Source organism: Amblyomma maculatum, chromosome 10, assembly GCF_055883805.1.
Source record: "Amblyomma maculatum isolate TAMU_Amacu chromosome 10, ASM5588380v1, whole genome shotgun sequence".
NCBI classification, from domain to species: Eukaryota; Metazoa; Arthropoda; class Arachnida; order Ixodida; family Ixodidae; genus Amblyomma; species Amblyomma maculatum.
Genome location: NC_139353.1, coordinates 146,554,787 through 146,582,562, shown reverse-complemented (window position 1 = coordinate 146,582,562; position 27,776 = coordinate 146,554,787). Strand labels below are relative to the sequence as shown.

At 47.0% G+C, this 27,776-nt stretch overlaps 2 protein-coding genes across 2 annotated transcripts in view; one reads left to right on the top strand and one right to left on the bottom strand.

The window, feature by feature from the left end:
• LOC146177673 (uncharacterized) overlaps positions 1-20,378 on the top strand; it is a 126,661-nt gene extending 106,283 nt beyond the window's left edge. The window contains exon 5 of the transcript XR_014701062.1: positions 20,360-20,378. The gene's annotated coding sequence lies outside the window, so the exon portion shown is untranslated. The remainder of the gene's footprint in view (positions 1-20,359) is intronic.
• Positions 13,491-27,776, bottom strand: part of LOC146177672 (angiotensin-converting enzyme-like) — a 35,989-nt gene continuing 21,703 nt past the window's right edge. Inside the window, exons 2-7 of the mRNA XM_084581614.1 lie at positions 17,739-17,909; positions 16,943-17,101; positions 16,736-16,821; positions 15,314-15,456; positions 14,129-14,317; positions 13,491-13,522 (exon numbers count right to left, since the gene is read on the bottom strand). Coding sequence (XP_084437740.1) covers positions 13,491-13,522; positions 14,129-14,317; positions 15,314-15,456; positions 16,736-16,821; positions 16,943-17,101; positions 17,739-17,909 — 780 coding nt within the window. The remainder of the gene's footprint in view (positions 13,523-14,128; positions 14,318-15,313; positions 15,457-16,735; positions 16,822-16,942; positions 17,102-17,738; positions 17,910-27,776) is intronic.

Here is a 27,776-nt window from a genome sequence, read left to right as displayed (position 1 = left end):
AGCCTTTTATACGCTCTGGAGGAGTGGAGTTGTCCTCCCCTCCTCTGTTTTTAGTGCGCGACATTTGTTGGTACCTGCGTCAAGGTGGTACTTCCTTTTATTATGTTTTCTTGTATGGCATCAGTTACATTCGCGCGCTGCCCAACAGATGACAGGTCACTCTCTTGTGCCCTGGACGCCTTTTTTTGACGACGCCATTTTTTGAGTGATGAAGCCATAATTGGCAGGCGAATTTACGACCCCACTTATTGAAGGATGACTCCAGTTTTGAAGACGCCCCTTTTTTAAGTGACATATCACTTTTGGCATGTGGTATTATGATGCCAGTTTTTTAGTGATGATGCAACTTTTGGTAGTTTCTGTTAGAATAGGATGGAAAGTCGGGCTAGGTGCAGGCTGTTTATGATATAAATACGTGGGCGCAAAGTGAACGAGGCGCAAAGAAAAATCGCGTGTTTTGCGTTTTATTTTTCTTTGTGCCTCGTCAGTTTGCGCTTGCGTATTTATATCATGAGTTTCTGCTATATCAGTTGTTGAAGGATCACACCGCTTTTTATGGCGCTCCTATTGAAATCCCATCACATTTGTCGAGTTGTTTTTGAAGGCACTTTTTTAATAACACCTCTTACTGTTGGCGGTTTTAAGACGCCACATTTGTCTCCCTCCCAGTAAGGCTGCTAATGCTTTTGCTGTGATTTGGTTGATTGTGGTAGGTAGCCGTCAACAAGTGGCTTCATGACTATTTACTCGAATCTAAGCCGAAACCCAAAAGTTGAAAACTCCCTGCCCTCCCTTATCCACCCTTCAAAAAAAAAAAAAAAAAAAAAAAGGGGGTTTCTTCGGAAGCTTCGGCCAAAATAAAAATTTGAGAACAAAAACAAGGATAGCGCTCAAGCGACCTTTCTATTCACGAATTTGCTCTCACTCGCTTGTCGTCTTTACCGCTGGTCTTCATCTCACTGTCCTCATCGCTCAGTGCGCAATCTTATGTGTCATCAACTAGATTGGAGATGCTACAGTTTCGGAAAGAGCGCACAACCAAGCCTTTTGGGATGTCCTCACAGGTTTCAGCGATCCAGCTAGCTACAACTCCTAACGACGCGCGCGTGATGCGGCCTGTTGATGTTATCTCGCGGGTTTCACTCAACCAGTCAACGTAGAACTTGTGCAGCTGCTGATCCTTAAAAGTCTTCTTTGGGCAAATTTCAAGTCGTTTAGCGGGTGCTTCATGCCCCCGGGTATTACCGTGGTGTCGGTACCGGCTCTGGCGAGCGCAGCTTTTACTGCGTCGGCCAGGTGCCCACGGTTAGAACCCAGAAAGATATGACAGAGGCTTTGCAAGCAGCTGAGTTGCCGTGGTTTATGATACGAAATCGTCGATTGTAAGCCGACCTAAGATTTGCTTGTAAATTGTTCAGAAAAAAAAAAAACTATCGGCCTAAAATCGGTACTTTTCCAGGATGCTAGTTCTGGATCAAGACCATTATTCCCTCCCTTTTAATCCTTTCGTATTGATTCAGTTGATTGCGGTAGGAAGTTGTCAGCAGAGGACTTTCAGAATGTGCTGTTGTTGGTTGACATCACTCTTTAAAATGAAGCCATATTTCGAGAGACGGTGTATTTTCCTCCTAAATATTCCTGCTGATGCTTTCGCACAGGAAAAGCTCGCTTATAAATAGTGCAAATTAAGATTGTATTTCTTCCACTTTCTTTCATACTTACCTTATAATGGATCCAAGCCTAACATGACAATTTTTATTTTGTCACGTTTCTTTTTTTTTTTTATGGTTGTCGTGGTTGTTGTTTCTAAATGTACATTACCGCTTATATGGTTGCGCAAAGGTCATAATGGAACGCTGTTTTTGCAGATGATCAAGGCAAAGTGAAGTACAAAACAATTTAAGTAACTTAAAATTTCAGTGCTGCAGGTACCCCCGAAGTGGACTGGTTGTTTGAGCGTACTGGCTGCTTGCTTCTGCATTCGCCGTTATATGCCTATAGATGTCGGTTCCAGAATACTCGAACTGAATTTTGCTCAAAGGACGAGGGAACTACCAATCCTCGCGCCTGTCCACTCCGCCGTAACTCCAGGGAAATAGCAGCACAGTATTATGTCTGTTTATCATTTTACGTGCCTGACATGCATGCTCAGCTGCAGACGTGTTTATAAGATGACAGCATCTCGTATCGGCACGAGCGACAAGGCATACATATGATACAGTACGAAGTATTGTCTGAACTGTTATCTACTGTGCTATTGAACTTAAAGGGCAAAGGAAATAAACTTTATATACATCCTCCTTTTAAGCGCATTTTTACTGCTGCTTAAGATAGCGGTATACAAGTTATTTAAATCATTTATTGTCGAATAGAAATTCATTCTGCTTCTTGTGTATACGAGTACAAGTATATATATATAGATCGATGACCGACGAGCATGCTCACTGCTATCGCCGCCGCCGATTCGCTTAGTTTTTTTGCGGACGTGCAGGACAGAACTCAGCCCAAATAAAGAGGTCATTCAGTTGGACTGAATGACCTCTCTATTTGGGCTGAGTTTTGTCCTGCACGTCCGCAAACAAACTAAGCGAATCGGCGGCGGCGATAGCAGTGAGCATGCTCGTCGGTCATCGATCTACGAATGCCTGTCGCTCGCGTCAACGCTCAATTTAAAGGCGGCGAGGAAGCATCTAGATAAAGCTGCAAACGATGACTAGCGTAACGCGGAACATTAGAAACGCACGCGAGTGGCTGGAGTCTTCGAGATACATCTCGACGCATCTTGCGCGACAAAGAAAGTGATAAAGCGTCGTCTTGTGACAACAAGCACGAACAAACAAACAAATTAATCCGCGCGCTAAACTCACAGTGATAAGGCCACATGCCTGCGGCTGCTGAAAGTACAAGTAGAGCTTTGAATGCTTCGCGGCAATATACTTAGCTGATTCCTTGTTTGTATTCTACTCTGTCTTAGATAATTTTTCTAATTTCTTTACAAATAGAAAAACTGCATGAGTTCCGGATTACGTGAAGAACCGACCGCAGCGCTTTTGCTGTGCCGAATTCTTCCTGCGGTAATAGAGACTACAGAGATAAACTGTCTATTTTGCGTTAACTATAGGTGCGCTACGGGTTGCATGTACTGTCTTGACTTGTGCTGAGGTTATCCGCATGTAAATTAGCTGTTCATCGCTCGTAACCACTTTATTTAGAACGAGTATTAAGAACAAGTATGTTCACAACGAAGCTTATAATGGAGCACATGTGCATATTATTAAACTGAATCGTTAAACTGTGTTGGCCGTCACCGATATAACTGTCTACAAACAGATCGAGCCAGCAGAAAGATAGACCAAAAAAAAGTATGTTTTCTTTTTTGTTTGTTTGGTTTGTGGGGTTTAACGTCCCAAAGCGACTCAGGCTATGAGAGACGCCGTAGTGGAGGACTCCGGAAATTTTGACCACCTGGGGTTCTTTAACGTGCAACATCGCACAGCACACGGGCGCCTTGCTTTTCGCGACCAGCGAAAAGCGGCCGCCGAGGCCGGGATTCAATCCCGCATCCTTGGAAACAGTAGTCGAACGCCGTAACCACTGCGCCACCCCGGCGTGCATAAGTATGTTTTTTTTTTTGTGCTGTTTATCAATGTATAATAATCATGCGATCGTGTGGATAGTTAACTACCAAGTCGAAGAAAAAAAAACACATGCCACCGGTAGTAGCCGAACCAACGACCCTCAAATTTCGTCTCCGGTGGTCTTAACGACAGAATTATGGCGAAGGCTTCTCAGCTGTCTACTTTCGTAGGTGTTAATACACGTCGCGAGTAACTTATCCTTGACAGTTCTCACTAATGCCACTATCGTGCATGGTGGCGGACGTAGTTGAATTGGTATTACCACGAGTGGCAGGAGGAACATTATCTCTAACGGGTACGGTGTGAGCTGCGCGATAAAACCTTTTACGGTACCTATGACATCAAAGCTGCAATAAAGCTTATTAGGTATGCCTTATTTAAACTTCCTGGCTTGATGGCCGGCTGTACGAGACACAGGACAAATAACTTTACAAAGCCTTTATTTGATTTGATTTACCCATGCATCTCACATTCACAAAGACAATAAGAAGAAACGTTATATAAGTTCTGTTTTATACATGAAGGCGTAGTTGAAGAGAAAGGCATGTGATGTAGTGAACGACAGTTGAATTTTTCACCTGTTGTTTATTTCATAAGTGCTTTGACTTAAAGTCAAATGACCACTATGGCTGATGATTTTGGCCTTTCATATACTTCACTTCCACATGAAATAAAAGTGAAAAACCTGCACAAGTTTTCCTGCCTGCGATTAACCCAACTTCTAACATAAGGCTAAAGTATTTCATTTGCTTTTAGTATCCGGCTGATTCCTAAGAAAATATCCCGGCAGCGCAGGCGTCGTACTGCCAAGCGCGCGGAGTTATCTGCACTACGACGATCCTCAAAACAAATGTTTTCAGAGGATAATTTGCCTAGTTTACTTATCAAGTATGCTTTAATTCCGGTATCAGCATCTATGAGAAGTCACACAGGTGCATCAGATGGGAGCTTGCAGAAAGACGTGCTCACTGTAAGTGAGATATCAGTAAAAATATCAATCTGGTAGCGAGCCTATGTCGATGATTAAAAAAAAACCCTCGAGGTTGTTGACACATTGGTATATCAGATCCAACTGGTAAATTTGGAATGCGAACCGAGTTTAGAGTCGATGTATTGCCACACTAGGTGTAAATACTGCCACGGACAACAGGACTAGACGTGACTAAGACGACGGGACGAAGCTGTACCAGCAGGCAAAGTTCGGCGCACAGCACGCGAGTCAACTTCAGTGTCCTCTTCTTCCAGGCGCAGCAAGAACATGGGGACACCAGGTGGCATTACTCCCCCTCTTAAAAAAAAGAAATAAGGGACGGAGCGCGAGGTAAGGTGTCCTACGCGACAACGAAACAAGCGCATAGCGCACTACCGCGTGAAATAGAGCTTCATGCGGACGACGTGCACGACCTCGGAGCGTGGTTGCCGACGCGAGGGCTGCACAGTACCCACTGGAAGAACTTCGTAAGGTCCGAAGTAACGGGAAATCAGTTTATCACACAAGCCGGGCCGACGCACCGGGGTCCACACCCAAACTTTCCCTCCGGGATGGTAGGCGACGTGTCGATTACGGAGGTTGTAGCGGCGTGCATCCGTGCCCTGCTGTTGCTGAATGTCAATGCGGGCAAGTTGACGTGCTTCCTCAGCGCGCTGAGCAAACTGTTCGGCGTCTGGCGTGAGTGGATGCTCATCTGTGCAGCTCGGAAGCATAGCATCCAACATCGTCTGAATGTCACGTCCGCAGACTAGGCGAAATGGTGTAAAACGCGTCGTCTCTTGGGTGGCCGTGTTGTAGGCATATGTGACGTAGGGGAGAATTTCATCCCAGGTTTTGTGCTGCGAGTCTATGTACATTGCGATCATGTCGGCCATGGTTTTGTTGAGTCTCTCCATGAGGTCATTCGTCTGCGGGTGATATGCAGTAGTTTTTCGGTGGCTGGTATGACTAAGCTCGAGCACGTCGTGCATGAGCTGTGCCGTAAACGCGGTGCCTCGATCGGTTACGACTAGGGACGGTGCGCCATGACGCAACACGATTTGCTGCATAAAAAATTGAGCGATCTCAATTGATGTGCCCCGCTGCACTGCTTTGGTTTCCGCATAACGTGTGATATAGTCGGTCGCGACTATAATCCATTTGTTACCTATCGATGACAGCGGAAATGGGCCCAGTAGGTCGATGCCGACTTGGTCAAACGGCGTCCGAGGTGGAATAATAGGTTGTAGCAAACCCTCGGGTTTGAGAGGAGGTACCTTTCGACGTTGACACTCGCGGCAGCCTCTGACGTAGCGATGGACGGCGTCAGAAAGTTTAGGCCAATAATAGGCTTGACGAACACGAGCGAGTGTGCGTGCAAAGCCCAAGTGGCTGGAGGTGGGCTCATCGTGGCAAGCAAAAAGGATATCGTCGCGAAGGTCGGCCGGCACGACAAGGAGGTGCGCTCGATCAACAGTGCTGGAGTTTTTCTTGAATAAAACGCCATTCTGAAGACAGAATGCAGACAGGTGCCTTCCACACTGGCGGGGGACGTCAGCAGCGCGATTCTCCAGATGGTCAATGACAGGTCGAAGGTCTGGGTCAGCTCGCTGTCGGGTCATTATGTCTGAGGCATTCAGTAGTCAAGAAAACCTCTGTCATCCGTGGCGTTATCGAAAAATCCGACGGGTGACCGCGAGAGCACGTCAGCATCTTCGTGCTTCTGACCAGATTTGTACGCGATGGAGTAATCAAATTCTTGAAGGCGAAGGCTCCATCGTGCTAGGCGCCCCGATGGATCACGGAGATTGGCCAGCCAGCACAAAGAATGGTGGTCAGTAACAACTTTAAACGGGTGGCCATAGAGGTAAGGCCTAAATTTCATAGTTGCCCACACAACTGCGAGGCATTCCTTTTCCGTAGTAGAATAATTTGTTTCAGCGCGGGAGAGCGTGCGGCTGGCATAGGCAATGACCCTTTCCACGCCAGCTTGGTGTTGAACGAGTACAGCGCCAAGGCCGATGTTCCTGGCGTCGGTGTGAATTTCGGTGGCAGCGTCTTCATCAAAGTGCGAAAGAACAGGGGTAGTTTGCAGTCGTCTGCGTAGCTCTGCCAAAGCCTCCTGTTGCTCGGCGGCCCACACGAACTGTGTATCATCCAGCGTGAGGCGGGTGAGGGGTGCGGCTATCTTGGAAAAATCGGCGATGAAGCGGCGGTAGTACGCACACAAACCCAGGAAACGTTTTAAACTCCTCTTCGTGGTAGGAACGGGGAATTTTGCGACAGCGGCAGTTTTGTCGGGGTCTGGCCTAACGCCTGCGGCACTCACAAGATGACCAAGAAACTTCAACTCTTTGTAGCCAAAGTAGCACTTCTCGGGCTTGAGCGTCAAGTCAGCTGACCGGAGGGCATCTAATACTGCTCGAAGGCGTTCGAGGTGTTCTCCAAAGGTTTCAGAGAACACGACAACGTCGTCGAGATAAACTATACAGATTTGCCATTTGAGGCCGGCGAGAACGGTGTCCATCATGCGCTGAAAAGTAGCCGGCGCTGAACATAGGCCGAATGGCAGCACTTTAAACTCATACAGTCCATCTGGAGTAACAAAAGCTCTTTTTTCGCGGTTCCACTCATCGACCTCAATCTGCCAGTACCCGCTCTTCAAGTCAATGGAGGAGAAGTACTGGGCGCGACGAAGCTTGTCGAGCGAATCGTCGATACGGGGCAGCGGGTAGACGTCTTTTTTGTGATGTCGTTCAACTTTCGATAATCAACACAGAAGCGAAGGGTGCCATCCTTTTTTTTCACAAGCACGACAGAGGACGACCACGGACTGTTGGAGGGTTGGATGACACCATCACGAACCATCTCCTGAACCTGTGTGGGAATCGCTTCACGTTCCGTCGTTGAGATGCGGTACGGCTGCTGGCGTATAGGGCGGGCATCGTAGGGAGTAATTATACGGTGCTTCACAAGAGGCGTCTGCCGAATTTTCGATGATGTCGCGAAACAAGCACTGTATTTTAGAAGGAGAGAACGTAGGTCGTGCTGCTGTGTTTCCGAGAGATCTGTACTAATATCCAGACGACCAAGGGATGGGTGGACATTTTCAACTTCTCCGAACGTAAAACATTCAGAAACGTCCGCTAAGGCGTCGGCGAATGCGATTGCGGCAGCGCGGAAAAGATGGCAGGGCTCGTTCGTGAAGTTAGTCACCAGGAGCTCAGATCGGCCGTTACGGAGATGGATGAGACTCCGCGCCGAGGTGATGCCGTGGGTGAGCAAAAGGGACTGGTTGCTCTCAGCAACCGCCGTTCCGTCACGAAGTTCATCGCAGTTAACGGTCACAAAAACAACATTGGAACGTGGCGGAATAGAAACGCTCTCGGCGGAAATTCGAAGCGGGGCGTGGCTTTGGCGGTCTGCGGTGTCAGTATCATCAGCTTTCTCGGTCGGAAAGGTCACGGTACGCGTCCGGAGATCGATAATGGCCCCATACTCCCGAAGAAAATCGCCACCAAGGATACAGTCGCGGGAGCAGTCAGGTATTAGAAGGCAGCTGACAACAAACGTGGAGTTGCGAATTTGGACTCTCGCCGTGCACTGACCGCTCGGAGTTACGACATGCCCGCCAGCGGTTCGAATCTGCGTGCCAGACCATGGCGTCATCATTTTTTTTAGAAGCCCCGCTAGCTTCCCGCTTAAAATCGAAAAATCAGCACAAGTGTCTACCAATGCGCTAACCTTATAGCCGTCGAGGACCACGGGTATATCCAGCGAAAGTCTATCTTCACGTGTACGAACTGTCGTCGGGGCCGTCAAGTCGCGGTCGCTCACAGGTGGCGTCGTCGGGGGGTCTTCGTCACGTCGATTTGAAGCGGCCTCGCCCCCTGAGGTCGCTGTCTAGTTTTCCCGGCTCGGACTAGACAGCCGTCGCTGCGCCATCCAGGAGGAGCTGGGCTGCGAGGATAGTCGGCGTGGAGACGGAGATCGTGACTGTCGTCTAGAAGTTGGCGCCATGCGCTGCTGGGCTACGTAGTCCTCAATATCCCGGGGTCGTTAGCCTAAAGGAGGGCTACGCATGTCGATGGGGAAATCCTTCTGTCCCAGTTGTCGATATGGGCACTGTCGATACAGGTGGCCAGGTTCTCCGCAGTGGAAGCACAGGCGCTGCCGATTTGGGGCACGCCATAGGTCTGCCTTTCGGTGGGGTGGTCGGCGGTTGTCGATGTACGGCTCGGGGTGGGCTGAATACAGCGAGCCTTGGTCGGGTGGCGGTAATTGTGTGGAATCAGTTGGGGGACGTCGCTAGATGTCCGCATAGGTTGGCCGACAGGACTCGGTGGAAAAGGATGGCGGGTTAGCAGATGGTACCGAAGGCCGAAATGCTTGTTGGAGCTCTTCTCGGACAATACTAGTGATAGAGCCGACCGTCGGCTGGGGAGCACCGAAGAGCGTCTGGAGCTCTTCGCGCCAAATGGAGCGATGATGTCGCGAAGAAGATTTGGACTAGCCCCGAAGGCCGAATGCGGCTCCGTGAGCGAAGCGGCGAGTACCGGCCTGTCGTAGGTCGTAGACCGCTGCCGGAGCATCCTTTCCATCGTGACTGCCTCCGAAAGAAACTCGGCAACTGTGCTCGGCGGATTGCGCACGAGCCCAGCGAACAGTTGTTCCTTAACGCCGTGCATGAGATGGCGTACCTTTTTCTCTTCGGGCATGGCCGGGTCAGATCGTCGGAACAGCCTAGTCATGTCCTCCACGTACATGGTTATGGTCTCGTTCGGCATCTGTATGCGAGAGCGTAAAGCCCTTTCCGCTCATTCTCGGCGATCCGGGCTGGTGTAGGTGTCCAGGATGCAGCGGCAGAACTCGCGCCACGATGTTAGGGCGCCTTCCCGATTCTTGTACCGAGTACGAGCGCCATCTTCCAGGATAAATAAGACATTCCTCAGCTTTGCGGCGTCGTCCCACTGATTAAATGCGGCGACGCGTTCAAACTGGGTGAGCCAGTCTTCGACGTCTTCCGTCTGACAGCCGTGGAAAGCCTTAGGCAGTCGTGGGTTCTGGAAAGTGTAATACGTTGGAGTTTGCATGACAGGTCGAGGGGCGGCTGCGGTGGTGAATTCCAACGGCCCGTTCTCAGGTGGTAGGCCTAGGTTCCTCCGGCTAGCGCGGTGAACAAGCGTGTCAATTGGCACAGGACCTGAATCCTGGGTATGCGGAGGAGTGCGGGACATATACTGGGATCGATACCCTGCGCCGACACCAAAATATGTCACGGACAACAGGGCTAGACGTGACAGACGACGGGACGAAACTGTACCAGCAGGCAAAGTTCGGCACACAGCACGCGAGTCAACTTCAGTGTCCTCTTCTTCCAGGCGCAGCAAGAACATGGGGACACCAGGTGGCAATACAAATAAATATATTTTTGGAATGCAAATCTGGATAAAGCATTAATGCCATTCTTTACGCTATATACCATATGTGGCGTTAGCATATTCTTTTGTACAATAGCGAATGACCTGAAAACTATTTATGAACGCATTTATGTGTCAGAGCGCATAACATCTGCATGTTTTCTCAAACATCTTCAGCATGATGTATCATGATGTATCAGCATGATATGTCATACTATTTTAACTGCGATGAAAGCGTAGTGAATATCTCAATGAAAAGAAAAGAAACATCACACATATAAAACGAACACATGATAAAGAAAACTCAACCATCAGAATAAAGAAAATAAATTTCAGGTGAGCCCATGCAGCATAAGTTTGAAATAAGGGCTCGTAATGATGTGTAGAACACCCAACCTAGCTACAACAACAAACTTATCCATTAACCGTTCCTGGAATGCACAGAACTGAATAACTTATTTTCACTACATGTTTTGAACATGCATTTGATTTAACCACCATGTTCACAAACTTTCGATGGAGAATTACTCGAACCATCTGGTATGCAGTAATACGTACTCGATATATTTTGCAAAACCAACTCAACGGTTCAAAAATGTGATGCGGAGCATCTTTTGTTACTCCGCGAGAGCGACGGTATAGTGTTCCAATGGACGATTTTGGACTCAGATTAAACGTTCTCAATGAACCGCAACGAATATCTTGCTTCCCTATGAATTTGATAGCTGCGCTGTATCGCCAATTAAAACACGCCGCAAGAATTCGTTCTTGAAACGTTCACAGCATTCATGCGCCCCAATAAACATGTCACTGTAATGGTCCCCAGATATTACAATATTACATACATTTACGTTGGCACAGGTGAAATGACTAGTACTACTGCTTACCAAGATGCTTTGTTGGGCGAGTTGGTACTTATTCATTATCAATATAAACAGCGCGAACACGAAGACAAGGGACAAGAAACAAGAAAGCCACAGTACATGCGCTGACTCACAACTAAGCCTAAGCCGTTTACTCCAAGGCCCAGAAAAACAAACATGAAGAAAACGAAACAGTCACTTGAAACAACCCCTGGGTTCACCTGCTGCATAAAAAAAAATACTTTAAAAAATCATTTAAAAAAGACACCTCTTTGCTTGAAAGAGCAAGAGAAGTCTTGCTGACACACTTATTGTCCGTTGAAATAAAATACGATTCCACTATCTCTCTCGTTATCTTCTCTTTGTTGCGATATAAAATCTTAACACTGTCAAACTTAGGAGTGCACTTCTTCTTCTCCTTCTTCATTATTTCACATGACTGGCTATGTGATACCAGAAACGTTTTGTCGTTTCCACTTTCCAAGTTGTTCCGGTGTTCCTGTAGTCTCTTATTAATACACCGTCTGGTTTGTCCTATATAACTGGCTCCACAAGAGTGTGGACGCCTATACACAACACCTGTCTTGCATCCAACATATGGGTTTCTATGTTTCACCCGACATTCTTGCTTCTTCTCTTCTCTTTCCCTTTGAACAGCCGGGCAGATCCTCTTCATCTTGAGCGGGGCGGTCAGTGCGACGTCCACATTATACCTCTTGCCTACATTTTTGAGGCCATGCGAAATCCTGTGCACATATGGTACCACTGCAACCTTCCTCTTCCTCTCACCCATGCTGGGCAGGGATTTCAGTCGGTGCGTTCTTTTAAGGAGTAAACGGCTTAGGCTTAGTTGTGAGTCAGCGCATGTACTGTGGCCTTCTTGTTTCTTGTCCCTTGTCTTCGTGTTCGCGCTGTTTATATTGATAATGAATAGTACTACTGAATCAGTGTCTGACAAACACATAGGATAAGCGTTAGATTATATTAAGGGTAGAAACAACCTAGTTGCATAGATCGCTTAATTAAGGAGCTCAGGCTCTCAAACACAAAGTTCAAGTTTTGAATAGCTAGAGTGCTACAGCCCAAGTCGATCATCCGATACCTTCCGCTAATTGCACAATTAAGTAGGGCATGGAATTGGCACGATAACACTTCCTCGAATACTGAAACGTAAGGTCTTAAAATATGCCGTCTCACTCAGTGTAAGATCTACTCTATGGATTATTTTAAAGCTATCTTAAACAAACCATACTTTGGATATGGTTTATGAATGATATAGGGCTTGAATTTATGGGTCGAGCGGAAGGTCTAGAGGACGCGGCATGTTTGCCGTTGCCATCATCGCATCCTTTCCATAGTTAAGCGGTTAATAATGTAACAGGCCGCGTTTCGATGCAAAGGTTGCACTATCAACAGTTTGCTCTTTCTATACAAAACTTCAACTTGGGCGCGAAAATGAGCGTAGTAAGTAAAACTGAACTCGGTGGAAAACACTCTCAGTGCCACCAATCTTGCGGATGGCAACGACACCAGTTTCCGTGGGCACTGCCGCAGCAGCAGGTCCGGACAGGCACTTTCCAGTGCATCATAAACATTTGGCAGAGCAAGACGACGATAACTGAAGCCAGGACTGTGCTTGCTGAGAGATCAACCTTGTTGGCGAAAGAAGGCGAGCCCAAATAGTCTTGAACTGCGGTGCAGGAGAAAAAAAGCTATAAATTTTAGGTTTATTTTTACGAATATTTAAACAAAAATAATGCAATGCTTCCTTTATTGACATCCTGTGTCTTAGAACAACTCAATTGAACGAAAGGTACGTGTAGCGACTATACATTTTGGATGCGATAATCCATGACATAGAAGCAGATGAAATCATCGCAAGTTTGTGGTCAACCTCTTCGATAAGTTACGGGAATTAGATATTGTTTACAAACGCATTTTGAAACGAAAGTGGTAGACTGCAACAAACAACTCATGAACGGCGGCAGCAAATGTTTAACATTGTGCATTGACAAAATTTGCATCACTCTGTGATTCCTCGAGAAAGCCCCATCATGCTAAATTATATACTTCATGCTGATGGAAGAGGTATATGCCGGTTCATTTCCAGTGTACATTTGAGAAAAAGGCAGCGATATGAAATGAATGCAGCACTGTAGGCTTTTCCCACTAGCAGTGTGCGTTGAAGGTAAAGCATTAGTCGTATGATCTTCATGGGGCGCTGTTCTTGTGGTCTGGGGTGTCTTACACTCGAACCTCTTAACTTAGACTTTTTCTTTTCTGCTCACTCTTTCCATTCCTTCTTCTGTCACTTCTTCCTTTCCCCGTGATTGCTGTATATATTAGAACACCTAATTCTGCGTATAGCGGAGCGACAGCGGAGGACGTTAGGGAAACGAAAAGAAAGACGTACAAAATAAAAGTGAAATGAAATTATAAATAAAAATACGATATGAAAAAAATAAACATAAGATAAAATGGCCACGCGTCTAGTGTGGCATAAAAAATTAAAGTGACGCCTAAATACCGTCTCGCGGCGGCCTCGATTCGACGTCGCGAGCCGCTTTCGCAGTTTTAAGGCGAAAGCCTTCTTGGCCCATCAGTGCCGTGTGCAGCACCTGTCACCAATAGCTGTGTACAGAACGTGTCATCAGAGTGTGTTCTCATGGACTCATTAAAAAGTAAAAATTATATCCACGCCGGGACCCCCATCCTGTAATGTCCCCAGCGAGCCAACTCATGTCGACCTCCGGCGAACTTACCTTTAATTCTGCTTTTATAGCGTAGCGGCACAGGAGAGCGCTCCGAGAAATGAAAGATAAACGTATAAAAACAAAAGCGAAATGAACTTATTGTATAAAAGTATGATATGCAAGAATGAACATAAAACAAAAATGGCGCTACTTCAGGCATTCGTTTTACTCTATTGCAGTTTCTGCTGTAGACTTTCTTTTTTTTTTTACGTAGACGATAATATAAACTCTCGTAGCGTGCTCCACAAAACAAACGCTAACACCATATGTCATATTAATCTCGTTGTCTTTTTGTGAATTTATTTTGTAGAGAAAAAAGTATTTTACCTAATGAACATTATCCCTCGCTCACTCCTTTTATGTGCTTTTCTGCGCTAATTTCAGCCCTATGAAGTAGACATGATTTTGCAACACTTCCAAGTACGCTGGTAGCACGCATGCGCTGTATCAGAAATAAAAACGGTAATGACATGACCGCACGCACCTAAGATATGGGCTGGTATGGTGCCATCCTCGAGCAAGCGGCCTGGATATATCTCTCTCAGCTGCTTCCGGACAAAAGCGTGCAGTTTCTTGTACAGAGGGGACAGCTCCTCCCACAGCCTATCTACGATTTCTGTTATGTTGTCAGTTTCGTAGTCACTGAGCCAGGCATCCTTGAGGTTGTCGTAACCTTTAGTTCAAGTGCAGAGAAAAAAGAAATGAATGAACACAGAGCAGCCAATGCCAGTTTGTGTGCGGTAAGTTGAAAGAAAAAAAAAGTGTCCTCGCCTATCGCGTGTACGAATACATGACTCAAATAATCGTGTTTAAGAACTTTTCTTGCACCACAGCATCGATAAACCTACAGTTCCTATCGCTTCAAAATTTCTTAAAATTGGTATCATATCGCTTAATAGGTGAATTACTTAGGGATTATTCCGCAGCTTTCCGGAATTAAACATTTAATACCCCTTGTGCGCATCTATCATGGGTGAGTCAAAGGGATGTGACAAACACTGTCCATATTTGGATCCGGCCTATAAGCTTTGTTTCCGGGAAGTAAGTGTTCGAGCAGTGGGGAGTCACAGTCTAACCAGATAATCCTTATGTTAAACAGCGCTAGAAACATGGACAGATAGGAAGAAAAACACACATTGCGCTGTGTTTGTCTTCCTATTTGTCCGTGTTTCTAGCGCTGTTTTAACATAATGTCCAACCATCTCGCCCAACAATCCACTTTGCTTAAAGATAATCCGTTCATGAGCGTGATGTCGAGATGAAGCTGGCGATGATTTCCGAGGCAGACGTATTGGAAGTGGTAGTTAAAGTCAGAATTCAGTAGCATAGAAACCCCGCCGGTAAATAACGTAGCCGGATTGAAGTGTGCTTCATTTTAGGGTAATGAGCCAGTTCTACTCTGCCAAAGTATAATTCATTTGATGTGAAGTGTCTGCCTTAGAATGTGGACGAGTTACAGTCCGTATTTTAACTTACAGTTATAGTAACACTGCTAGTCCTTGAAGGAAATGGCAAAATTTCACTGGTTATGAATTCAGTGGCTGTTCTTTCCCCTAAACAGTTGTTAATTTTTGTTACTGTGCTGACAATACAGTCTAAAATGGCAATCTCCTTATAAGTATCTGTAAACGCTACTTAGAAGCGCCGGAAGCTATACTGTTATACTAACCATATGAGGCTGCTTCATTGGATAACGTCACGTAGGGGATGAAGAACTCCTTGACAGCAGGACCGACGGCGTTGTGCCACGCCAACCAGACTTCACGCAGTTTATAGTAGTCGCCAACTTCTTTCATCATGCGAACGAGGTCAATGCGAAAAGAATGGTGCGAAAACCAGGTAAACGTTTTCATGCCTTATATATAAGTATGACATAATGAAGCTTTATGGCTACACTTGGGAGATTCATGGAAGGTTTTAAGGCAAATATTTAGTCCAGCACTGGTAGCAGCACCAAATACAGAAGAAATACAGCGTGATAAAAGTGCACCGAAAAGGTAAAACGTCAGCATTTCTAAAAGAAGTGCCACTGCGTTTACACAGAAATGCAAGCACGCACAAGCACACACACACACACACACACACACACACACACACACACACACACACACACACACACACACACACACACACACACACACACACACACACACACACACACACACACACACACACACACACACACACACACACACACATACACACAGACACACACACACACACCAAAAGAACGTGAAAATGTTTCTTAACAAAAGTTCATTGCTTCATTGCTGAAACAGCTGTCGTTCCCACTGAAAGGTGACGGTTTACCCTTGCAGTACACAACGCCAAATTTCAAATTGCGGTTGCGCGGTGGTGAACAGAATTTACTTTCCTTCTCGAATATATATTTTCTAGTTATTGCTCTTGTGTTGGTCGGTTTGGTTAGAATAACAAAGTATGAAACGGGCATGGTGACACTTGCCCCTACCCTGCGTTTCATAGCTGACGTTTATACAATCACATTGTTTCTGTTTTTTTCTTTTTCGAAAGCCACCGGGAGCACCTCTAGAGGTTCAGTTTGAGGGAAGACGCACAACATGCAATGAATTTCTTTGTCAAATTATACGCTGCAAATTCTTCCGTACACGCTGGAAAGCGTACGTTAACGTAATTACAAAAAGCCGCACATGTATCACGCAAAACATTCAGTATTTGTTGATTTTTTTAGTTTATTGTACATCGAAGTAAGTACTGTGCAATGGCGAATTCCAAATGGCGATCCAAAGCCCTCTTCTCACTCAGGACGGGGCAAGATGTCTCGTAATTTTGGGGAGTGTGCCGTCTCGATCCAATCACTATTCAGTATTTTACAGTACACTATATATTGAGCAAGTTGCAAGCAGCTCATATTGTGGACTAGCGCAAAAGAGACAAAGGATCATGTCATCTCTTTCTTCTGTCCTTTGTCTATTTTGCACTAGTCCGCAATATTTCAAAATCTGTATTCAAATCGCCCATTGAAATAGCTATCTAGTTACGTGGATCAATGAAACTTGCTCCAGATCGCCGGCTGCGAATAACCGCAAGTATCTAGCCAATTTCCTTACCGGGCTCCAGGCTAAGATCCTTTTCTTTTCCGACAGTCACTTTCGTCGACCCATATATAGCAGCCATCTTGGAGCTTAGACTGATCGCCTGGATACAGCCGATGGATAAAAGAAGTGAACGCACAGCTAAAATTCATAGAATTCACTTCCACTGCAATTAAGCCACGCGCAGTTAACTAAGAGTGCCGAAGGTAAAAAGAGTTACTAACGTTCTCCAATTTGTCGTCTGGAAGCGCAGCCAGGCCGATTGTAGCGACGTGCCTGAACAACTGAGTCAGAGATGCGTTCTTGAAATTCTTCCAGTCGAAGTGTTTTGCTGTCAAACCGAACTCGCGCTCAAGCGTGGCTTTCTCGTTGGTTACTTTATTCTGAAAAAAAAAAAAGTACAAATAGCAAAGAAAGAGGTGCGTTGAGTACGCTTGATAGACTGCATCATGTGAATGGCAGTGATGCTTTGTTTTCTCGCACCGCATAAGTGACAGTGATTGGACAATAGAAAAAGAGCGCACTGAAAAGACGTTGGATAAAAACAAATAGGAGCATTACAGGCAAACTGGTTCTTAAGAAATTAACAAAGAAGTAGCTTTAGTGGGGCAAGAATGCATTTATGTAATTCACTGGGCAAAATATTAACGGTAAAAAATAGGCCGAACTTGTTTTTTTTTTTTTCTCTCAAATGTTAGGAAATCATTTCCTCTGCTCTTTAGCCGCCCTACTCCAGTGACGCAAGACAACGGCTTACGTTTTGAGAAAAGGACGCATTGCTCCTTGGAACACGCCTTATTCTCAAGCATCCCACTCTCCCTGATTCAACATAGTTCGGGCCCCGACACGACGTGCCTAAGGTGTTAGTGAAGTGAACTGAATTTTTTAAGGGTGTTATGCCTCTCCGTTGCTCGGTGATTGTTATCAGGTTCTCAGATTGTTATTGCGCAAAAATGCCAGCTTCAAACTTTGAGGCGCGACGTGTAGTAAAAAAAAAAATCATATTTGGTCGAAGCTTACCGTGTTGTTTTCGTTGTACTCTGTGATGTTAGTTGCATAGTCCCATTGCGCCGAGGACGATACGTGCTCCATCGTGGTGTACGGCACGTTCAGGTCTTCGATGAAGCAAACACCCATGGGTTCGTTCGTGATCAAAGCTGACACATTCTTTAGCGTGGCCAGGTACGTGTCCTTTTGAAGTAATAAAAAACAAACAAGAGAAAACCTTCACTGTAGCCGCTGCTTAATCAGATCAGACTGCCCGATCTTCCGAACTTCCGCAAAGAAACTAGACGATAATGTAGCAGCAATTTTCTTGGAAGACATTCTCGTAAGAGGAAAACTATTGAAGATACCTTTCGCGAGTGCTTGTGAACAGAGATCCACTGACACTGGCAACCCATCACTCTATAGCGTACACAACACCGGCGCAAACAAAAGCAAATTTTATGGATTTACTCGTGTATCTCGCTTGTGGCATCCATATTGAATATTTGCTGTATATTAGTTTTTTTTTTTTTTTTGAAATAATGCGCGATAAAAATAGAGTTAACGGTGTTGACCGATTTCAATTCTTTTAATACGCTTCCTTTCATTACGTGATGATGCAACAGTTTCCCTGTATGCGGGACAGTTTAAAAAGAATAGAATATTGGACTCACAGCGTTGTCATCGTCAACTTTATTACAGCCTAAAATGTAGGTTGCGAACATCTATATACATACCCAGTCATTCGAAGAAGTAAATAAAAAATATCACTAATGTATCAAACAAAAACTGCTTTGTTAGCTTAATATCTTCTTTAAATCAGAAGGGCTGGGAATAACACCAAACCAATAGGAATTCACCCAGTCAAGCAGACGTTGCATAAGGCCTTGCATTACTTCTGCATAATTTGTTACTTTTCACGCGGGTGCCGAAAACCAAATACGGCTGTGGCCACTGAAAACTTTTTTCAATCAGTTCATTCAAGTTGATATTATCTATAGCACCTTGATGGCCATGTGCTATAGTCATACTGCTCAACAGTTCCTCTGTCATCCTACTCCGAGTCTCTTCAGCATTCTCAGTTCACTGAAAGATCATTTTGTTTACAGCGAGGAAATCGGCATCACCAGTATGATAGCGATGGCCTCTACTTCTTTAAATGCTGACGGGTTGATTAGTACATATTTAAGAGTATTTCCGCTGCGTCCTCCACATACTGCAGACCGAGTTCGTTGCGTAGATAAGCGTGCCCCAGACTTTAATTCCAGTCAGAGGCGGATTACATCTATATATGTCCGCTTCCGATGGTTCCATCATCAAAGCATGCATGTTTTTTCAGTGTTTGGTATGTCACAAAGTCCTTCTAGGCGGAGTCAAATCATATTTTGATGCCCGAAAAGGATGAATTATTAATAAAAAAAACAGGCAAGATTGTTCCTTAGTTTGAGTGCCCCTCTTTGGCTCTGAATAGAGTTCGGACTTTATAAAACTACCAGCCGTGCTCGAAGCAGAGCTCTATCCTTATTTAAAGATATGTGTTTTGATATTTCTCACTCCTGCTCCAACTCACGTCGCCAAATAATTAAATACTCAAAACACCTATGCGTCTTTTCCGACTGCTTCTCTTACCGGATAGTTGAATCAAACTCTTAGTCCGCAATAATGCGTTCATGGCGTGCTTAAGGCGACTACGTAACGCTTGAAATAAATCCGCTGTCTTTTTTTAGAAATTTCCCGCCCATGGCGTCGCCTGACGAGCAATTGGAAACAACTGAATGCAGGGCTCCTTTTAAAGCCAGATGTTTTTCGGTCGTGCTTAGCTTGAGTGGACATGCGTCGGTGGTACAAACCCGCGGTTGCACATTTTGCTTCGTGCAACTTCAGCTGCTCTGCAAGCGTTTGGTTTCCGCTCGTTGTTTTCCTCTTTAGTTTTTTTAGAGCAAACTTTTGTGTGAAAGTAATCATACCAGCACGGGGCAGGTCGAATGTGCAACGAGTATGACCGGTCATTAGAAATTGGTAGCGGGCCGTGGTCGGATCCGGGCAGAAGTGATGACGAGTAGGACCGGGTCCAGCTTATTGATACCGGGCCGTGCGTACACCTTTAGCACCAAGTACAAATTTATGTTTTCTAGCTTTCCTCGAACCTGAAGCCTGCGTTCAGCGGTTGTGCTATCACTGCTGTATTTAACCAGCATCCCTTTCTTACTTATACATTGAGAGTTTGCGCTCATAGGAGGAGTGAGGCCGAGATGGTTGAAGGGTCACTCAGAATTTTCTTATTGGAACGGCAGTTTTAAGAACCTGATCCTGAAGGCTACGAACATCATTCGATGCCGATCAGTCCAAAAGCGGTAAGCATGCGAGCGAACCATTGTGCGCCAACCTCGTGAGAACATGGTGCCTGAATTTTATTACCGACGCAAACTTGATTCATATCCTCGATGCAAAAGATATTGTATGAAGCCAGCGTGTTACGTTGGTATTAGGTCCTGCGGTTGAAAGCGCTTCCTTAGCGTCGTTTTTTTAGTATTGTTCTGAGAAGCTGCTGCTGTGTCCTTTCTCAGGTATACCTGAAATCACCTACCGAATTTGGTCTAGTAACGGAGTTGCGCACTTACCGAATACTTCCGGATTATTTTTTTCCTCTGCAGCCCAGTCGTCATATAACAGCTCTCCTGTTTCAGACATTGAAAAATTGTGCTATTATCAATTGCTCGTATATAACATCGTGAGGGAAGGTAAGCAATCACATATCCAAATGTCTAATACCTAGTGATCGTTTACACACAATATACAATTCGACCTAAAGATGTACAAACATCGAGAGAAAGTGTAATGAAATTTCTCGGTGTCGAGTCAAAACCCTTTTCCACTTTACCGTGAAGTTCGGCAGATGATCTTGATCACGATTATTAGTTCGGCACCTTTTAGTGCGAAGTGACTCATCTCTTATATTGCTTTATGTGCAATGAATTCAGCATTCGACTCACAAAAGATTAAGCGAATAAGAATGTATGCACTCATATTTTGATGCATTTTTGGTGAAGCTCTTTCCTCGTTTATGTGTCAGTTGCAGCGGAATTTGTCTAAATATAGGAGATACATGCGTCTTTTTTTTTTTTAATTGGTTCACAGGAAGGGAAAGGCGCAGTATCTGTCACACTTGTTGCTGTGGACACCTGAACAGCGCCGTAAGGGAAGGGAGGAAGGTGGGAATTACAGTGGAAAGGGGAGCCGTAGTGGAGGGCTACGGAGTAATTTCGACCACCTGGGGATCTTTAACGTGCGCTGACATCGCACAGCACACAGACGCCTCTTTGTTTCGCCTCCATCGAAACGCAGCCGCCGAGGTCGGGTTCGAACCTGGGTACTCCGGCACAGTAGTCGGGCGTCTTACCACCACCCCGGCGGGCATGCCTTTTGCATAGTCAAAGTTTTGCCTTCTAGGTATGTTTTACGTGGCTTAATTTGGAATGAATGAATGAATGAAAACTTTATTTCCACCGAAAAGGAGCCCTTCATCTCCCGCCCCCGGCACGCAGGCCGGGTAGCGGGTCAGGAGGGCCCCGCAGGCTGAGGTCAGGTGAGGTTACAAGCACTCTTCACGGCCTCAGCCGCCAGGCGGGTCGCGTGCCGCTGAACGGTGGGATCTCCGCTCCGCAGCCAAACCTCCCAGGCTTCTCTACTATCAATGTTAATGCCGGCGCCTGGGGAATCGGCGCATTGCCATATTATATGATTTAGAGTGCCTTTTTGTCCGCAATTTTTACATTTAGATTCTTCTTCCTCCCCGGTCTGTGTTAAAAAAAAACCCTTGGAATATGCCATTTAAAATTGCTAAGCAGATACGTAATCTTTACTGGCCACAAATGTTTTCTTTTTCTTCCGCGCAATTGCCGAATGCGGTGCCTACAAGCTGTTTTAGGGACAGCGTGACTCACTATTAATGCACACTCGTAACTTTTCTTTTCACCTGATGAAATTCCAATTAATCAAAATGTTGTGACGCTCTATCTTGGTGATATTTTTTCTCATCGGAATCTGTTCTCGATCATATATCAAAATACAAGAAACATCATGGGCGTCACTGAGTGCAAGAAGTTTAAGCAGCTCTTCGGAACATTTATTACTATTTTATCGCGGAAGACGGATGTTACCTGCGCACAGTAAGCGAAGAATAAACTCTCGCTGTCACAGCACGCAAACCTGGTATGTTATTCGGAACGGTAACCACTAAGGCTAACGCTAACGGAGACATTTTGAATACACGCAACCAAGTGGAACCTCATTTTTCAGCTAGGCTACTGCATACTGCTGTGTCCCACGCTTGCAGATTCTTTTAAACCCGTGAGGCTAACGTGGCGGTATCGTGCTTGCCTTGTACGGATAATGATTTGTAATGCGCCATATATGATCCTGCTTACTGACACAGGCGATTTTTGATTAAATACGTTGGCCCTGTCAGTAAAAGAACGTTGACGAAATAGAAAACGTTTTACTCCATTGATGAATGAACCTGCCGATGAAAACAGTGGTTTTGTTGGGGGGAAGAACTATAGGCGTGCAGCACAATAGAGCAAGAAGTTGAAGCCTGCATCAAGGCTACCTGGCACAAATGCAGATGTGCTCACTACGAACGGGCCAAAATGAGATAATGCAGAGTAGGGCATAACCCCGGGTCGACGCTAGACCAGCGTCACGGCGCATTAAACCGTCGTTTTCCGGCATCTCAATAAAGGTGTATACCGTACCGTACCGCATCTAGACCAAGGAATTAAATGCATGGATATAGCACTTGACGCGCGAGAAATGCCTCGTGCCAGGTGCAGTATTCCTCACGGCAAAAGCCGAGAATAGGAAGCACCTTGCGGTCTTACTAGCATTTTTGCTCGCCGGCTGGCAAATTTATTTCCTTTGTTCCTGAAATAAAATGTGTTGTCGCACAAGTTTGCACTTCTTCATTGGTGTACTGCACTCGGCAGATGGCTCTAATGGCTTAGGGTAAACTGTGTTCGTGCTGTAAGTCGCGCTGAGGTTTAATACACCTCCATTTCACCTTCAATTTCCTAGAGCAAACAAATTTGGTCCAGTACCGCTGGCTGCTTTGGAAATCAAAACCTGAGCTAGGTGGTATTGACGCAGCCCATAGATGGCTGTCGACAACGTCTAGGCTACTAAATCCCAAATCATATATCAGATTAAAAGGAAGGGGAACAAAAACAAAATAGAAGGTGGTTCAGACGTTCGTGAACGCAGCTGTTGCGCACGTTTCGCTTGCAGCGCATAAGCCCGAAACAGCTTCGAAATGTAGATGGAAATATCCGGTTTGTTGGCGACATCAGAAACGCCAATGTGGCGCCTTCGTGTGAGCAGCGCTCGATTGATTTGGTGATTGCTGGTTTAACGTCCGCCTAGCTCTTCTAGTGACCAGGCCGAACTGGAAGCACTTTAGATTCTAGTCTATTTTTGAACACGACTTGCGACTTTCTGTCTGCCAATTCAAGAGTGTGGCAGAATCGTATAGCGGTTTACCGACGCACTTTATATATATATATATATATATATATATATATATATATATATATATATATATATATATATATAGGGAGGGGGTTGAAGCTCGAATGGGTCCGGTAGGTCATAAACTTGAAGTAGGTGACACACGGTGAAAAAACACTTTAATCCGTCGTTTCGGCCGGGGTCCGTCTTTGTCAAGGAATGTAGACAGTGTAGACATTCCTTGACAAAGGCCGGACCCCGGCCGACACGTTGGATTAAAGTGTTGTTTTTTCACCGTGTGTCACCTACTTCAAGTTTATATATATATATTGTAAAGAAGACAAAGAACTGAAAACGCTGCGGCATCGCCATCACCATCGCTGGGCTCCGGCGCCCATCTCTCTCGCGCTGAAGCTGTGCCCTGCGGCTGGTATCCGATCATGCTGTGCCCGATTTACTGCCAGCGCTAGACCTTCAAACTATCTATTAAATCCACATTTCACTTGGTGGAGGTCAAGCTGAGGTTCCCTGTACCCATCTCGCCCTGGAACTTCGAAGCAGAACGTTGACTACCCCAGTGACGGAGCCTACTTCTTCGCACCTACATCCGCCAGTCACCTGCACAGGTTCCCTTCGCCAACGGGACCCCGCTACCTTCAGTGGAAGCAGCGATGACGACGTCGGCGATTGGCTGTCCACTTACGAGCGGGTCAGTCGCCACAATAACTTGGACGACAATCGTAAGCTTAATAATGTCATCTTTTACTTGAGCGACGTCGCTAATCTGTGGTTTCGGAACCACGAGTCCGACTTTACCACCTGGGCGCATTTCAAGACCAAATTTTCTGATGTCTTTGGCCGCCCCACCGTCCGAAAACTCCGCGCGGAACAGCGTCTTCGATCGCGACTACAGCTGCCCGGTGAATCGTTCACCAGTTACATTGAGGACATTGTTGATTTGTGTCGCCGCGTTGACCCGACCATGACCGAGGCCGTTAAAATACGTCATGTCCTCACAGGATTTAATGACGGTGCTTTCAACATGCTCGTCGCCAAAGGCCCCACTACGGTCAAAGAAATATACGACCTCTGTCAAAGCTACGACGAACTCCGCAAGGAGCGTGTTTTGATTCGCCAGTCTCAAGCATCACTTGCTGAACTTGCCGCGGAGAGGGAGTCATCTAGCCTCTCTGAAGACATCAAGGCTTTTGTACGGCAGGAGGTCGCGCGGCAGCTGTCTCTGCAGCCATACATTAAGGAGTCGACACCAACTGGCCTTGTTCCGGAGCTTCGCCGTGCAATCCAGCAGCATGTGTCTGAAGTCGTCCCTAATCCTGTTCCTCAATCAGCTCCGGTCGCATCCTCAATGTCGAACCCCACGCCCACAATGTCATCGTCCGGCGTTGCGCCACTGAGCAACGCTCCAGCATTCGCACCGGCTTCTCCTCAAGTATTGCGTCGCACGTATGCCGAAGTCACTTCAAGTTCACCGCCTGAGCCAACATATGCCTATGTTGCGCCCCCGATGCGGTCCGCACCAACAGCTTTTGCTCCCCACTTGCGTCAGACACCATCTCCATGGCGCACTGCAGACAACAGGCCTATTTGCTACCACTGCGGCATCCCTGGACACACTACACGCTACTGCCGGCGCCGAATAAATATGGCCTTTGCTGCACGGCCTGCGCCACCTTGTTTGGCCCCCCAGTTCCCCGTTCCATCAGGTCCTCCAACAGCATCCCCCGATCCTCCGGACTTCCTGCCTCGTCGTTCGCCATCACCACGTCGCCGCTCCATTTCGCCAATGCGCCGACGACCCGCTACTCAGCCGGAAAACTAACCGCCGCAGTTCGCGAGGCACGAACTGCGTATTCGACAGAATTTCAGTCCTCGTCTTAATCCCGCGAATGTTACTGCTGTCATCGTTGAAGGTGTTTATACTCTTGCGCTCGTCGACACCGGTGCCGCTGTATCAGTTATCAGCCAAAAACTCTGCCGCTCCCTCCGAAAAGTGACTACGCCCCTCGAGGGACTATCGCTTCGTACCGCATCCGCTCACAGTATACAGCCGACAGCTGTCTGCACTGCTCGCGTCGTCATTGCTGCAGCCTTGTACATCATCGAATTCGTCATCCTCCCCACATGTTCTCATGACGTCATTCTCGGCTGGGATTTCCTGTCCAAGCATCATGCTATCATTGACTGCGCCAGTCCTCAAGTAGAGCTCATTGAATCGAGTGATGCACCGTCTGATGCCCTGCTCCACGAGCCGCGTCCTCGTTTTGCGGCCAAACTCCTCGTAGCTCATGACACAACTATCCCACCCGTTAGCGCTGTTCTGGTTCCCCTCACTGTCTCTTTTACTACCGCCGCGACAGTCCTCTTTGTGCCCTCTAACGTTGTCTGCCGCCGCCGCCACTTACCGCCGCCGTTTGCCGTCCTTGACATGAACAACGGCGCCAGCACACTCCTGGTAGCCAATCCTCTTGCGTCTCCCGCTATGTTGATCGAAGGGGAGTGCCTTGGCCGCATCGAGCCCGTGGACCTTCTGTTCGCCTTTGATGATGAGTCGTTCCCTGTTTGCCAAGTTGACGCCTTGACCCCAACTCGTGTGGCTTCCGATCCGCTACAACAGGACCTTTTTGACCATTCTGTAGACAGCGCTCTAGAGCCGCGCCACCGCGAGCAACTTCTTGATCTTCTACGCCAATTCCGCTCCTCCTTCGACATCCCGCAGTCTTCCTTGGGTCGCACGACGACCGTTTCCCACCTCATCGACACTGGCGCTCATCCACCTCTCCATCAGCGGCCATATCGTGTGTCCCCGACTGAGAGCCGTGTTATTGCCCAACAAGTCGATGACATGCTGCAACGCGGAGTAATTAGAGAATCCTGTAGCCCATGGTCTTCTCCTGTGGTCCTAGTTAAAAAGAAGGATGGCTCCATAAGAGTTTGTGTTGATTATCGCCGCCTCAACAAAATTACTCGTCGTGATGTGTATCCCCTCCCATGAATCGACGATGCCCTAGACTGCTTGCAAGGCGCAGAATTCTTTTCCTCACTCGATTTGCGCTCTGGATATTGGCAGGTGCCCATGGCAGAGGAGCATCGCGCTAAGACCGCCTTTATTACTCCAGACGGACTATACGAATTTAATGTTATGCCATTCGGACTCTGTAACGCCCCAGCCACATTTGAAAGAATGACGGACACTGTACTGCGCGGCCTAAAATGGAACATCTGTTTATGCTACCTCGATGATATCGTCGTCTTTTCAACCGACTTCCCGACTAACCTGACTCGACTTCGCCAGGTCTTCACCTGCCTAACCCGCGCCGGTCTTCAACTGAACCTCAAAAAGTGCCGCTTCGGTGCCCGCCAGCTCACAATACTCGGACATGTTGTGTGCAAAGATGGACTTCTGCCTGATCCTGAGAAGCTCCGCGCCATTGCTGACTTTCCGAAACCGACCACTTTGAAACAACTGCGAAGCTTCGTGGGCCTCTCCTCGTACTTTCGTCGTTTTATTCGCAATTTCGCAACCATAATAGCCCCCCTTACACAGCTCTTGAAAGGCACCCCTAACCTCTCCTCTTGGTCGCCAGCCTGCGATGATGCATTCGCGACACTGCGCAATGTTCTGACGTCACCGCCAATCCTTCGCCATTACGACTCTACTGCACCTACAGAACTTCACACCAATGCCAGTGGTGTCGGCCTCGGCGCCGTCCTCGCCCAGCGCAAGCCTGGCTTCTCCGAATACGTTGTCGCCTACGCAAGCCGTGTTCTTACCAAAGCCGAGTCCAACTACTCCGTTACCGAAAATGAGTGCTTAGCAATCGTGTGGGCTATAACGAAGTTCCGCCCTTACTTATACGGCCACTCCTTCGAGGTAGTTACAGATCATCACGCTCTCTGCTGGCTCGCGTCTCTCAAGGATCCGTCTGGCCGACTCGGGCGCTGGGCTCTCAGGCTTCAGGAATACGACATCCGTGTAGTGTACCGCTCTCGCCGCAAGCACTCTGACGCCGACGCTCTTTCTCGGTCACCGGTGCACTCGCCTAACTCATCGTCCCCTCCTCAAGCATCCTTGTCAGCACTCACCATTGAGGATATGCCTTTCGAGCAATGACAAGATCCTTGGGTCTCTAACCTGCTAGATATCCTTGGCACTACTTCCGCGGCTACGCATCCTCGGGCACTCCGCCGACAGGCCTCCCATTTCACCATTCGGGACGGCCTTCTCTACCGAAGGAACTACAACTCAGACGGCAGAACGTGGCTTCTTGTCATTCCGCGCCACCTACGCTCCGAGGTTTGTGCCCACCATCACACTGACCCGCAAAGCGCTCATGCCGGCGTGCTGAAAACCTATGATCGAATTCGTCAGAGGTACTACTGGCGGGGAATGTACAATTTCGTACGGCGCTACATTCGCTCTTGTACCGCCTGTCAACAACGCAAGACTTTTCGCCACCCCGCTGGCCCTCTCCAGCCTTTACTGTGTCCAGCTCGCCCGTTTGATCGCGTGGGAATCGACCTTTATGGTCCGCTACCATGCAGTGCCGC